Source organism: Podarcis muralis, chromosome 5, assembly GCF_964188315.1.
Source record: "Podarcis muralis chromosome 5, rPodMur119.hap1.1, whole genome shotgun sequence".
In the NCBI taxonomy this organism is placed as follows: Eukaryota; Metazoa; Chordata; class Lepidosauria; order Squamata; family Lacertidae; genus Podarcis; species Podarcis muralis.
This window is the reverse complement of record NC_135659.1, coordinates 12,852,245-12,867,546: the sequence shown is the minus strand read 5'-3', so window position 1 is coordinate 12,867,546 and position 15,302 is coordinate 12,852,245. Positions and strand designations below refer to the sequence as shown.

Here is a 15,302-nt window from a genome sequence, read left to right as displayed (position 1 = left end):
AGAGTCTCTTCCAGCACCATAATTCAACAGCATCAATTCTTCAGCGATCTACCTTCTTTATGGTCCAGCTCTCACTTTCATACATCACTACTGGGAAAACCATGGCTTTTACTATACGGACCTTTGTTGGCAAGGTGATTGCTTTTTAAGATGCTGTCTAGGTTTGTCATTGTTTTTCTCCCACAAAGCAGGCGTCTTTTAATTTCGTGGCTGCTGTCACCATCTGCAGTGATCATGGAGCCCAAGAAAGTAAAATCTCTCACTGCCTCCATTTCTTCCCCTTCTATTTGTCAGGAGGTGATGGGACCAGTGGCCATGATCTTCGTTTTTTTGATGTTGAGCTTCAGCTGAAGCTCAAGGGAGCAATATTTAAAAGCAATAGAATAAAACACACCTAACTTTAAAGCAAGCAAGCAAGGAAACAAGGAAACAAACAAACCTGTATCTGATTAAAATAACTCCATATCTGCTTAATCCATCAAAAAACTCTGTGGAGAATGTTCCCTCGCAAGCAGTTAACCTGTTTCTGGACTGTGTCCGAGTTCTGACTTAGCCTTCTCCCTAACATGTTAGTGTTCCGCGCACAGGGAATTTTTTTTGCAAGGAGGAGCGATAAATATTGTGGCCCAACAGCCACAAACTGAAGCAGCCCAGCCTCAGCCCAAAGGTAGTTTTGTAAACTCAGTTAAAACTAGGTCTCGAACTCCATCAAGTCTCATGCATTGTCTTGAATTGCCCAATTACCCCCCCCCTTATCATTGCGAATAAATCTTGAAGCGGTTTATCAAGAAGTAAATAAAAATCTATTCAAAGTCATTTCAGTTTCAAAAATAATACAGGTATCTCATACCATTCAAGGCAGTAGGATGAGAGCTACAAATCAGGGGAAGCCTGAACGAACAAACAAACGAGCTTTTAATAAATGCCAGAAGCACCCAAAGGTTGATGCCTCCTGAGTCCAAGGATGGAAGGTATCTCAGAGGACAGGCACAACTATAGAGAACACTCACTTTTATACGGTGACCAGATGATGTTCCACAAATTGCGGCACAATCAACAAAGCCAGTCCCTTGTTATCTAATGTCCCAATGGTCTTCCTGACCTCTTTACTACTTCTCATGTATTTAATTTTTTTTTAATATTGGTCTTAGTGTTTTTATCAATATCCTCCTATTTTTTTCTTATTTGCTTGCCTTATTTTCAGCTGTTATATGTTTTCCTTGAGTTTGTACCCTTTTTTGTTCTCATTTGGTCAAGACTCTCATTTTCCGAAGGAAGCCTTCTTGCCTCTTACGATTTCCTTTGTTTCTTTGCCATGACTCAAGCATGCATCTATCCGTTCAGTGTGAGATTCGTTGTTGCAACACTTTATCCTTTAGTCGTCTCCTTGATTTCTTCCTCCATCTCAAGATCTCCTTCCAAATCTTTGGTCGGGGTCAGGGGCGGGCAGTGGGCAGGAACCGCACATCCAATCAGAAACCAAGAAACGTTGAAACAAAGTTAGCAACTGGTCCTTCAGTACCCTGGACAGATCACAAGGAACAGACAATTTCAGCAGGTTCTTGGCACCTCCTGAGCTTTTCCATACCCCCTGTGGTTCTGAGGGTGGCAGTCCCTTGGGAGAATCTGAATTCAGTGGGTGCTGCCTTCAGAGGTACCAGTTTCTGGCTTGAAAGACTGTTTGCTTGGGTGCTGGGGGCTTAACACTTGTGCAGTCTCTGCCGCTGGCCCTCCTGGCATTCTTCTCCCTCCATGTCAGAGTCTTGGCTCTGGTTGGCGCAACGAGAGAGATAAGAGGCAGAAAGCAGGAATGAGTAAGAATTACATAGGAAAAGTTTTCTTCTTTTGCCAGCTGTAAATCCAAGAGTGGGGATGAGACCTTTTTCAGAGAAAGGTTAGGATTGTAGGACGGACCGGGCTCTCTCACACACTCGCCCACATCACAAACAGCACCGTGATGGCTTTGACAATGATAGTTTTGACAGAGAGGTGACATTAGAAAATACAGCTGCCACGTAGAACAAAACCAGCAAAATGCTGCCATCTTCTGGCAGATGGGTGGTAAACAGAGTGAAGTAACTAGATACGCAATGAGAAAGAGCCAGGTTTGATTGAAAAGACTCAGTTGCTCTGCCCAGATAGTTCTCAGAAGTGAGAGCAGTTGCATCATGTTCTTCGCGAAGGAGATTGGGCTCAGTGGAGCAGAAGACCGAGACTGCCAGACTTGGCCTATTGAGCCTCAGGCCCATTCCACGGCTAGTTGCCAGGTTGTCATGCGTCTCTGATTGCCCCTTAGAGGTACCATTCACAGGTTTCTTCCAGGAATATTTCCTGAAATTGAACACAACGCCCCAACTCTGATATCACGCCGAGCGCTGAGTAGAATGAGGCAAAAGCAGTAAAGAGTCTTGTGGCAGAAATGGATTATGGCAGAAACTTTTGAGGACCACAGTCCATTTCATCAGATGCATGTCTTGTAATTCTAAATTGGAAAGAGATGGTGGTTGAAAAAGTAAAGGAGGGATGCCAAATGGAAATGAAATGCAAAAACAATAGAAAGAAAAACATTAAGGGCTCCTCCAGATGATCTGTTCAGGGAGCATTTGCCCTGTTTTGCTTGCACAAATCTTCATGTGAAGGTTATGTGGTGTCTCCTCATTAGTGAGCATTGCTTCTGATTTGTTAGTGAGGAGATCATGTGACAACGAGCATTTATTTTGATTTATCTGCCTGGTGGTATCATTATCGCACATTTTTTTGTCCATGTCCCTTTCCTTTTATTTTTTTGCTTGCAGTTTTATTTATTTATTAAAGTTCTTATGTTACATCAGTAAACATTATCATATTACATCACAAGGCTTATTATACTGTAATTTTCAGCACGTATACAAAGTTTATATACTTAAAGGAAAACAAAACAAAACACAAGGGCAAAAATCTATTCCAAAATCATATATACACCAACACTTTGAACTTCCTGTCTATCCCTTTGTATATTCCTTTTTTACAAATGGATGTACTCTTATTATTGTATATTTCTTTACATTTTATCTAACACATTCCTATATCAATATGTACCCTTGGTCTTATTTCTCAACTCAGTCTCTCTCCAACGTCAATCAAATGCTAGCATAGATAGCGAACCTTTACTGTATTTTTGAGCATATATCTTATATCTATCCCGTCCGTGTCCCTTTCCTAAGGACAATCTGACCTTTCTTTCCCCCTAAAGAAAGAAAATGTGCTTTAATCCACTTTCATTGCACAAACCTAGATCTCTGCTACACTAGAGACCTAGAGGAGAAGACAATGGAGCACAACTTGATGTCATCTACAGCTCAAAGCCGAAGTTGCTCCAACATACTTCCAGTGGTCTATAGCCAATCCTTTCCAATGACACTTCCCTCTTGCAGGTCTTGGGTAGTCGACCTGTACTTGGTTGCAGACAGCTAGTCTCCCTTGAGCCTCAGACTCTTTCCATTGGTAGTTGGACCACATACAGACCACGTAACAAAGGCACAAACACAGAGACCAAACCCCACCACAAACCAAGATGCCATGTTTGCTCCCATATCTACTCGGGCAACACTATTACAGGACCTAACAGTGTCAGCCACAGCATCACAGATTGCTTCACTTGCTCATCTTCCTCTGTGATATGTGCTATCACCTGCCAGGAATGGAGAAACAGACCTGTCTTCATGCAATAGACCAATGGAGCAAAATTGGCCAGGTAGAGGCGTGGATAATTTGGCTGCAAGAGCAAGTTCTGTGCAGCTGATCTGTGCAGGAAACAGGCTTGGACCTCCTCACCCATCAGTTCAAGAATGCTTGGTTTGGCTGTGCGACTGAGTTCTTCATGCGCAACTTGCACACAGCCAATCCCTGCAGACTTGAGCTTCCTGCCCATTCGCTGATGAGTAGGCAATTCAAGCCTGCTTATTATTGGTGCTTAAAAGCATTGCACAGTGCTCTTTGCAAGCCTTGTACGGTGCTATAAAGCCACTCCCCCCCCCCCAGTCCCATGGACTACTTTTGGCAGGTGAGTAACCTACCTGTGAATCACCTGACACCCTTATGACTTCAGTTGGTTGAGAGCTGGGTGGCCCTGTCTGCCTGTCAAAGCTGGCTTGCGGTGGTTCCCATTGGAACAGAAAGGTTTGCTACCTCTGGAATAAATGAACCCAAATCTGACATGAGAAATGGCAGCATCCAGAAACCAGAGCTCTCTTAAGGTAGTCGTACTTGAACTAAGACATTCTAAAGGGTTCTCTGGTGTGAAGCTGCTGAACTGCAATTAATCAAGGAGTTCAATTCTGTTTATTTGGGCCTGAATAGAGATTGGGGTGTTTTTTTTACGTAGATGCTGATGATAAACAACAAAGTTGTGTAGTCCAACCCTAAACCACATTTACTCAAAAATAGAGGCGTGCATGCACCCGAAAGCTTATACCAGAACAAACTATAAGGTCTTCTGGACAATTTTAATTTTTATTCTTATTCTTATTTCGACTGTGTCAGACCAACACAGCTACCTACCTGAATCTATCTTCAGTACAGTCTAGTCATAAGTAGGATTGGGCCATTAAGCTCTCACATGTGAACTAAAAGCACCAGTATATTTTCTATATTGCAGTCTAACCCTCTCAGCTTAACTTCTCAAAGGGCTGTCTTGATTTGCTACAAGCTGGCCTGAGAACCTGTTTGGTTGACTGGCAGAATGTAAGTTTTCTAAAAAGCAAAATAAATGTGGAGCGCTCCATAGCTCAGTCAGTAGAGCATTAGACCCTTAATCTCAGGGCTGTGGGTTCGAGCCCCACGTTGGGCAAAAGATTCCTGCATTGCAGGGGGTTGGACTAGATGACCCTTGTGGTCCCTTCCAACTCTACAATTCTGTGATTCTATCATTCTCTGTCTAAGAGGAAGGACAGACTTTCCCCCGTGACATTTAATTGTGAGGCTATGAGATTATGGCATCTACTTGACCAGTCAGCATATATGTATCTTTAAAGACCCAGTCAGAAACATAAGGGAACAAGGAGCACAATGCAAACTTAGGACCACTTTATGAGAAAATGAAAATAAAGAGCAAAGCACTGGAAGCCATATGCTGCCCATAATCTGCAAAGCCCTCAGTTCAATGACTCCTTCCCTTGAGCCCCAGTGTCCAAGCCTAAGTAAACAGGCGCCTGTGAAAGAGGAGCCCCCTTTCCAATTAAAAGTGTACTAGCATCCCTCCTTTTCCTAATTCCCTCTAACCAAAGAATTTCTTCATCTTCATACATGAAGCCGGTTCTTCATCGTTCCCCCAGTGAGCCTTGGGGTTGCGCAGAGGTCACGGCAGACAATATAAACCGCCTGTAGTCCTTTCCCATGTGACACCAGGAGGAGTCTTAAAGATTAATTAATTCCTACCCTGTTCGAGGAAGGCTTGAAAGGCAGAGTTAATTAAAAGCATTGCCACGCTAAAGCAGAATCAACTTTCCATCATTTGGAGGGATTTGGCGAGCAGGTGTCTGGGGTGGCGGGGGAACACGGCCACTCTTCTTTCATGGGATGGGATTCCCCCAGACTTCTCTCTGCACTGTTTCCCTCCCTCCTTCCCCATCCATTTCAAAGCATTTCCCTATTTCACTCTCCTATATGGACAGATGTGGGAAATATTTGATCAGCCTGTTTCTCTCTCTTTTTCTCGTATATAATTTTAAAATTAATTTTCAACATATCATTTTCAACAATAATTAAACGTACTTTAACATCTTATACAATTTTTTTAACTTCCATCAATCACATCTGAAAATTTTCCAGTCTATTTATTTGATTTATATTTCTTATTTTCACTATTACATTGAAATCTCATAACTAGTATCTCTCTTCTTTCTCTTCTTTGCAATATTTCATATATTTCTCCTTACAGAACTTCTTGTAGCTTAATTTGTTGATTACAGTTGCTCTTCAAATAGTTTGTATATTTCTTCCAATCTTCTGTAAATCTCTGGTCCCACAGGCTCGAATCCTTCCTGGCATCTTATCTAATTCTGCGTAGTCCATTAATTTTGTCTGCCATTCTTCTTTCGTCAGTATTTCTTCTTGTTTCCATTTCTGAGCCAACAATACTCTTGCCGCTGTTGTTGGATATAAAAACAATTTTACATCCTTTCTATTAATCTCCTCACCTATAATGCCAAGTAAAAATGCTTCTGGTTTTTTTTTTAGAAATGTATATTTCAACATCTTTTTCATCTCATTATATATCAATTCCCAGAAGTTTTTTACTTTCTTACATTCCCACCACATATGATAAAATGTTCCTTCTGATCAGCCCATTTCTCTAGTCGTCCTGCGAAAGAGAAACAGGAACGCCTCCTAGCAATAATGCGCTGAGGGGCAAACACAGCACCAGGGAGGTGTTTTGCTCTAGTTAAGAATCTGGCAGCATTGTAGACACTGAACTACAAGCCCAGACAGGCGCATGGAGACAGTGCTGAGTTCTGGAATCTCATGCTTACCCAAATGATTGGCCCCCAAACACAAACCAACCAATCGTCACTTCTCTAATGAGATTGATTTCAGAGTGGCCAACATAATAATTTGAAGTCCAAATTATTGGTATATCAGAATTTGAAAAATTCAGTAGGCATTTTCTTGAATCATAAATTCATTGCAGCAAGAGTCCCCATTAGCGAAAGCACGCCTCTAGTTAAGAACAGTTTCAGGTTAAGAACAGACCTCCGGAACGAATTAAGTTCGTAACTAGAGGTACCACTGTATACCTAACAAAAAAACCTTTTGGTTTTTTTAACAAAAGTTTTCTTAAACAGTTTCTTTAATTCATTATATATCATTTCCTAGAAAGCTTTTACCACTCCACAGATTTGTTGTCGTTTTTAAATGCACCGTGCAATCTGAAAATTATCACAGCCGGGTCTTGGTTTAGGGCCAGAACCATTCTCCGTTGCTGTGCTCATTTTCTGTTTGCAAGGAACTGTTAATATGAGGGAACATTTTTTTAAAATGGTGTGCCCCTCTCCATGTGCAACCTGAAGCGGCATAGTATTGAAGGCACACACTCTAGTGCCAAACATTTTACTGGAATGCTAACCTTGCCAATTAGGACTACCTTATTCCAGACATTTACTTAGAGTAATGGAGGCCGATGGCTTAAGAGCTTCCATACCTCCCAGGCAAAGTGTCCCGGTGTTTCACACACATGCTAATTGAAAAGCCTGCTTAATTATTCTTCAGTGGAGTTCTGGCTGCCATGATGCATGCTTTGAGAGCCTTGAGGTGAGATTTCTCCCCTGCAATGGGGACATTTTTAAAGAGCATTTGGAGCATTTAAAGAGCATCATTAAACACCATATGATACCTGTACATACAGAACTGCACTTGGTAGCAGTTAATCTCTGGGCTTAATTCCAAGTGTTACTGTTGACTTTAAAAGTTTGAAATGGTCTGAATCTAGGGTTAGGGTTAGGCTGTCTGAGGTTCCATTAGTGGCAACTGGAGCAAGGCTAATTCCCGCTTTGAAACCTTTGCCCAGAGAAGCCTGTCTGGCCATCTTGTTTCTAGTTTGCAGAAGGATGTTTAAATATCCTTCTTTAGGAAGGCATTTAGGCCACTGGGAGATGGCTGCTGACTTGCTGTGTAACCAGATTTGAGTTGAGTTTATAATCCTCTTTTGACTGCTTTGTTATTTTCTTACAACCACCCTAGCCACACTCGTGTAAAAATTGCAACATAGGACCCCTGACTTCTCTCCACTGTCTTTCCTCTCCTTACCAAATGTTTCTGAGTGCTTTGTAGCCCTACTTGTGCAAATTCTGAAAGGAATTTTGAGCATCTTCCTGTTAGTATGGAGCTTTTCCATGCGGCTTCTCAATTTGGGGTGATTTCGTTTTAAGCAAAGGCTGGTTTGTGAATCGCACTGTGTGGGATTTTATCCCCTTCCCCAATCTTTCAAGGTAAAAGTGATGATGAAGGGAGCCTGTGCAAAATGGGAGATGGCACTGGGAAAACAGCCGAGGAGAGCAAGGACCACAAGCGGCCAAAACGACCCCGGACCATCTTGACAACCCAGCAGCGCCGGGCATTCAAGGCATCGTTTGAAGTGTCTTCTAAACCATGCAGGAAGGTACAGTTTGATCATAAGAAGAAACTGGCACCATGAACACTGGAATCACCAGAGGTAGCCAGTTTACACTGCCTCAGATGTTGTTGAATTCCATGGCCGTAGAGTGACTCCTGTCTTAATAATTCCTAGACATTGTGCTCTGTCGGTGGCAGTCAGATTCAGGCGTGTGGTCCACTAAACAAACTGCAGCCCAACAGACAAGTGTTGTGATGTCCCAGGCACTTGACCATCACTCGCTGAGCAGTCAGCAAAAGGACAAGAGAGATTTAATCCAGGCGTGAGCCACTGTATGTAGGTGACGTGCTGATGGACTGCAAGTTGTGCAGCCCTACTCAAGTCTGAGAGCCCCTTACCTGCAGGGAAAACTCAAGAATTGTGGGTTGTTTAGTTTGGAAAAAAGATTCCCTGCTGGCCCAGTTATTCCTGCATCCTGTTCTCACAATGACCAGTGAGGAGCCCTGTGGGAATATTCAGGGAGGCAGGAGAGGATATATTATTTAATAATATCCTTCCTAACCAGTTCTATGATTTAGCAGAGTAACATTCCCCTTTTAAACTTACACAGCGGATCGGTTTGCCAAGCTCGCATAAGCCTCTAAAATAAGTTTCCTGGTAATACCCCTTTTATTCCCTCCTAAAAAGAATAGACATGACACAGTCTTGTATAAAAGTATAAAAAGAGTTTACTCACATGTTCTGCTCACAAATGGATCGCAGAAGGCAGACTTAAGTTACAAAATATATACACGTGGAATCTATCCTATAAGGAGATAGTTCCACTGTCCTCTCTTGGCTGGAAGCCAAGAGAGCATCTCAGGCTAAGGAGATGTTGCTTCTTCGAGGAATGGAGTCAGAGAGAGAGATGGCTGCCTGCCCTGTGCTATTTTGTTACCTGCACAGGTAAGGTCACCCCCAACTCTGGTCACATGTAGAGGAAGTTTGTCCCAGCACAGGAGGAAACAGGAAGTTTATCTACTGTCTGGACAAACATCCCTCTTTATGTCTAAACATGTCCACTCTAGGAATGTTGCATTTGACTGCTCTGTGTTTCACACTCCACATGCCCATGGAAAGCCCCAAACAGGATTTGAGCAGCACAGCACACTCCCCCACTTCATTTCCCCAGTGGCTACTGTTCAGAGGATGTGGGTGGCACTGTGGTCTAAACCACTGAGCCTCTTGGGCTTGCCAATCGAAACCGCATGACAGGGTGGGCTCCCGTTGCTCTGTCCCAGCTCCTGCCAACCTAGCAGTTCAAAAGCACACCAGTGCAAGTAGATAAATAGGTGCTGCTATGGCGGGAAGGTAAATGGCATTTCCGTGTGCTCTGGTTTCCGTCACAGTGTCCCGTTGCACCAGAAGCGGTTTAGTTATGATAGCCACATGACCCGGGAAGCTGGCAAATGCTCCCTGGCCTGGAAGCGAGATGAGCACTGCAACCTCCTAATCGCCTTTGACTGGACTTAACTGTCCAGGGGTCCTTTTTTACCTTTACAGGGAAAAACTAAAGAGTTGTGGGTTCTTTAGAAAAATAATAATCCCACATTAAACCATAAGATCCCTGCTGGATCAAACCAAAGGCTGAGCTATTCCTGCATGTTGTTCTCACAATGGCCAATGAGGAGCCCGTGGCAAGCCCTCGCCCACTTCAGTTCCCCAGCCGCAACGCTTCAGAGGCATATTGTCCCTGGATAGGACATAGTCATTGTAGCTAATAGCCATTTTTCTAAAGCCATCCAAGTTGGTGTCCATTGCTACCTCTTGTGGGATAAAATTCCATAGTTTACGCACTGGGCGGAGAAGCGCTTTCCTTTGTCTGTTCTGCATCTTCCAACATTCAGTGTTATGAGACAGTAAGGAAAACCTTTCTTCATGCCATGCATAATTTTTAAAACTTCTATCCTGTCACCTGCTACTAGCCTTTTCTCTAAACCAAAAAGTCCCAAATGCTGCAACATTTCCCCCCTAGGGGAGTTGCTTCATCCCCGTGATAACTTTTGATGAGCACTGATCAGTATTCCGCGTGTTTTCACAGCTCCCCTGTTTGGAGACACATGCTTGAAATCCGACTGCCAAACTCCAAAAACTTCCAGTTCTGGTGGTTTTGGAGTTTGGTGAGAAATCTAGGGAGCAACTGCAAACGTTGAGATTTTGTGCCGCAATGAAAAAACACCTTTTATGAAAATGTTGATATTTGTGTTGAAAGTCCTACACATTTAGTATTTTGCTGATCCTTTTGCCTCTGTTTTAAACGAATAATCATGTCTGCTGTTCTGACATTTCATGAAGGTAAGGGAAACGTTAGCAGCCGAGACGGGTCTGAGTGTCCGAGTTGTTCAGGTCTGGTTCCAGAATCAAAGAGCTAAGGTAACAACATTTCTCCTCGAATCACTTACTACATAATGACGCTGGGGCCTTCATCCTTTTTTAGATAGGAGGGCTATCTATCTAAACTTAAAATGTAGTCCTAGTTTGGAGTAGGAATAGGCAATTTGCAGATTGCATTTTTGGATTTGGGAAGCTATCTTACAGACCATTGGTCCATCTACCATAGTTGCACTGAGCTGCACAGGCTGGCAGAAGTTGCGTGGCGAGTTCCCGCCTCCCCCAGGTGGAAATCATGACACAATTATTAAGGTTAATGGGCTAAAAAAGGCCACAACTTTATTGGTTACAGATGATGAGCGGTATTGGCTTAGGCATTGGTCCTAACTAACTATATCCGACTTCAGCCCGTCCGCTCAAAGTCCGGGAAGGGTTAACCACCAATAGGGGGAGTCCTGCTGATGCACATCAACTAGGAACTTCCCCCGGGGTCACCGATAGGGGGCGTGCCTTAGGTCCTAAGCTCCCTAGGCTTTGGACAGGGTCACGCCCCCCCCCCCAGAATCCTTTAATGGACTACCCTTCAATATGCGGGGCAGGTGATGGCGCTACCTCCCCTCTTCCATCTACAGAACTATACCAATGCCTAACCACCAATACCCAAAAAGTTGTGATGAGGCAGGGGATGCGGGTGGCGCTGTGGGTTAAACCCCAGAGGCTAGGACTTGCCGATTGGAAGGTCGGCGGTTCGAATCCCCTGCGATGGGGTGAGCTCCCGTTGCTCAGTCCCTGCTCCTGCCAACCTAGCAGTTTGAAAGCACGTCCAAGTGCAAGTAGATAAATAGGTACTGCTCCGGTGGGAAGGTAAACAGCATTTCCGTGTGCTACTCTGGTTCACCAGAAGTCATGCTGGCCACATGACCCAGAAGCTGTACGCCGGCTCCCTCAGCCAATAAAGCGAGATGAGCGCCGCAACCCCAGAGTCAGCCACGACTAGACCTAATGGTCAGGGGTCCCTTTACCTTTTAGGTGAAAACCAAGTGGCTGGTGCCAATTTGCCAAGTGGAAAAATTCCTACCAGGCCCCTCAACGGTGACCAACCAAGGTCAAAGAATGAAATTTTATAGGGCAGGAGGGTGGGAAAAGCAGGAACAGCTGGCGAGCGGCAGTGAGGGAGATCCCTGGCTGCATCCTGCCTTTATAGGGCAGGCCACGCCCCCTGAACCAGCCGATTGGCCGGGCAGGGGGTGACATGGCCAGGAATCCCCCCAATTGCGCAGGGGCTGGTCTTCACCCACCACGCGTGTGGAGGGGCCGTGAAGCAACCCCACCTCCTCCTTAGGGCAGAAGTGGCTCCCTCAGACAGGGCTCTCTCTCTCAGCCCATCTTAAGAACTATCAGAGTATAACGGCAGCATCATGCATCTGCTAACCCTGTGGGTGCTTTTCCACCATTTAGGAAAAGAAGAGGAGGGGATATTTGCTGGTTCTAACCTTTCCTCCCTTTCTGTAACAGATGAAGAAATTAGCAAGACGACAGCAGCAGCAACAGCAAGATCAGCAAACAACACAGAGGCTCACTTCTGGTAAGCCTGTCTCCTAAACCTCCTAACTCGCTTCTGTCACGGGACCTGCCAGTTCCCTCTCCCTTGAAACTCCACCACCTACAGCCAGGATTCTGAAAATGGAAAGTGGATTCTCTTTCCATGGAGTCACCAGGAGTTGCTGGACAGGAGGACCAAATACTTTCCTAGCTCCGCTCCTTTCAAATGCAGGTTCTGTGCATCCTACTTAAGCCAGAAAGCAGAATATGCCACGCTGAATGAGGGAGGGCATCAACAATATATGGCAGCCAGTGAACCAGTCCTCTGCAATGGGCAAGATTTCATTTCCTCAGAGACTTTAATAGCATGCCATGAACAGCTATGGTCCTCCCCACAATATTGATTTGACTTATCCCATGGTTTCGTCAACACTCAGTTCTTGGGTGTTACCTTGAAAGACTAGAATTTAGTGATACAGAGAAGTTATGATTCACTTCTCCTTGGCTCCTAGGACTTCTCAGCTGCCATGTCCTACCTGGGAACTCTCCTCAGATTGTCGTGGGTTTTCCACTGTAATCTCCATAGCTTTTTCAGTCCTTAGCTTTGCTTCCCAGTTTCCCCTTACTATACAAGGCTGAACATGCTTACCATCTCAACTCTTCTTTCCATGCTTAGATCAGTCTTCTAGCACAATGGCCCCTCTTTTGCATGATGCTACTCAACTCCCACCCTGAGCACTGAACACATCTAGTTTAATGATAAGAGGAATTAAGGGCCAATGAAAACAGGACACTGGGAGATCCATGACTGGGTCTTCTGAAGATTCTCCTTCTCTCTCTCTCTCTCTCTCTCTCTCTCTCTCTCTCTTAGTTCAAAGCAGCCACAGAGTGGGTGAGGGGAGACATGGATTGGAAAAGCAGCGGTGGGAAACCCTTCCTGTGTTCTTTTCCTGATCTTAGTCACTCCTTTTAATAATAATAATAATAATAATAATAATAATAATAATAATAATAATAATAATTTATTATTTATACCCCGCCCATCTGGCTGAGTTTCCCCAGCTACTCTGGGCGGCTTCCAATCGAGTGTTAATACAGCATTAAATATTAAAAACTTCCCTAAACAGGGCTGCCTTGTCTTTTATGTCTTTTAAAGATAAGATAGCTGCTTATTTCCTTCACATCTGAAGGGAGGGTGTTCCACAGGGCAGGCGCCACTAGCAAGAAGGCCCTCTGTCTGGTTCCCTGTAACCTCACTTCTTGCAATGAGGGAACCGCCAGAAGGCCCTTGGCGCTGGATCTCAGTGTCTGGGCTGAACGATGTGGGTGGAGACACTCCTTCAAGGCAGGCAGTCCGCAGGCAGGTAGGATCTCAGCCTGTGGACCAGATGGAGCTGGTAAACAGCTGCCCTGGACACAGAATTGACTTGCGCCTCCATGGACAGCTGTGAGTCCAAAATGACTCCCAGGCTGCGCACCTGGTCCTTCAGGGGAACAGTTACCCCATTCAGGACCAGGGAGTCCCCCACACCTGCCCACCCCCTGTCCCCCAAAAACAGTACTTCTGTCTTGTCAGGATTCAACCTCAATCTGTTAGCCACCATCCATCCACTTTAAAGTGTGTATACTCCCTTCTGTGAGACAAAAAGCAGAGGAGTCTCCTGATCCAATGTCCCCAAACCCCCTCAGATGTATTGTATTAAAAACCCCCAAAAAACACAAGTCTGGGATCCATACATTTATCTTTCAGCATCTTTTCTGGATTGACTCCAAGACTGTTGAGGGTTCTTTTGCTTGTCAAAGAATGAAAGAAAGAGAGGGGGGAGAGAGAAGGGGGTTGAACATGGGAAAAAAATTTCCATTCTGTGCAACAGAGGGCCTTCTCAGTAGTGGCACCCGCCCTGTGGAATGCCCTCCCATCAGATGTCAAGGAAATAAACAGCTATCTGACTTTTAGAAGACATCTGAAGGCAATCCTATTTACGGATGTTTTTAATGTCTAATCTTTTACAAATTTTTAATGTGCTGTAAGCCGCCCAGAGTGGCTGGGGAAACCCAACCAGATGGGTGGGGTATAAATATTGTTGTTGTTGTTATTGTTGTTGTTGTTGTTATCGCTCTTTAGCTGAATGGACCATCAACCAGCTACACATTCACCAAACAGAAGCATCATCTAGACCACATTTTACTAGCTTGCTAACAAGAATATCATATGGGAAATTGTTAAAAGCCTTGCTGATATCACAATATTCTATGTCCACAGCATTCCTCCGATCTGCATTGATCTGGTTCTTTAAAAGTGTTTTCCCCCCAAAGAAAGCAGATACCAGACTTCTTAATTTCCATGTCTGCATACATTTCACATGTTATTCAAATCTTCTTCTTCTTCTTCTTCTTCTTCTTCTTCTTCTTCTTCTTCTTCTTCTTCTTCTTCTTCTTCTTCTTCTTCACCACACAGGAGTCCTGTCTTACAGTGAACTTGGCATCCCAGTTCCAAAGGAGCTTATAGTTATATTTTTCATGAACTTGATAATATGTAGGTCTGGCTGGCTGTGACCCTTTAAGCAGCTCATATATTTGAGTCGACTGATGGTTTAATTCATTTATTCTGAGACTGAAAAAACGAGAAGTCGTATATGGGTTAGTTGGGTATGGCTTTGAAAATAGGGGAGCTGGGAAAGAGCTCACACCTCCTGGGACTGGAAATTCAAGAAAAAAGTTCATTAAGAAAAAAGGCACCAGTGTAGAAGACAGATAAGAGCCAGGTCTTGCTGACATAAGTGAAATAATAAGGTATTGGGAGACTGATCTTATGAACTCATGCATTTTATTTGCCATTGTCTTCCAGCTCAGACAAACAGTGGCAACAACACAGGCCTTGAAGGAATCATGAACTCTTATACCACCTTGCAACCACCTCCACAACAAGTATTGGTCATTGATCAAAGTGTTTACAGCTCAGACCCCTTCCGGCAAGGGCTCACTCCGCCACAAATGCCAGGAGACCACATGCACCCTTATGGTAAGAAGGGAAACCCTGCATATTGCACATTTTGAGTCAGAGTTTGAAACGGCTTCTTTCTTTATGTCCCATTGCAACGTCTCAGACGGACTAAGCAACGTGAATTTAGGATGTCAAGAGCCCATAGCCCTCTAAGACAATATCCGTGCTGTGCTTGGGCTTCCAGGCTTAAGCTAGTGGAGCTTGAGATTTTAAATGTGTCTGGTTTCCATCTAGATCAGGCATAGACAAACTCCAGATGTTTGGACTACAATTCCCATCATCCCTAACCACTGGTCC

General features: G+C 44.2%; 1 protein-coding gene across 3 annotated transcripts in view; it reads left to right on the top strand.

The window, feature by feature from the left end:
• LMX1A (LIM homeobox transcription factor 1 alpha) overlaps window positions 1–15,302 on the top strand; it is a 74,266-nt gene that overhangs the window by 58,503 nt on the left and 461 nt on the right. For all 3 annotated transcript variants that reach the window (XM_028732470.2, XM_028732469.2, XM_028732468.2), the window contains 4 exons: window positions 7,965–8,134; window positions 10,424–10,501; window positions 11,975–12,044; window positions 14,850–15,023. In XM_028732470.2, the coding sequence (XP_028588303.2) occupies window positions 7,965–8,134; window positions 10,424–10,501; window positions 11,975–12,044; window positions 14,850–15,023 (492 nt within the window). The remainder of the gene's footprint in view (window positions 1–7,964; window positions 8,135–10,423; window positions 10,502–11,974; window positions 12,045–14,849; window positions 15,024–15,302) is intronic.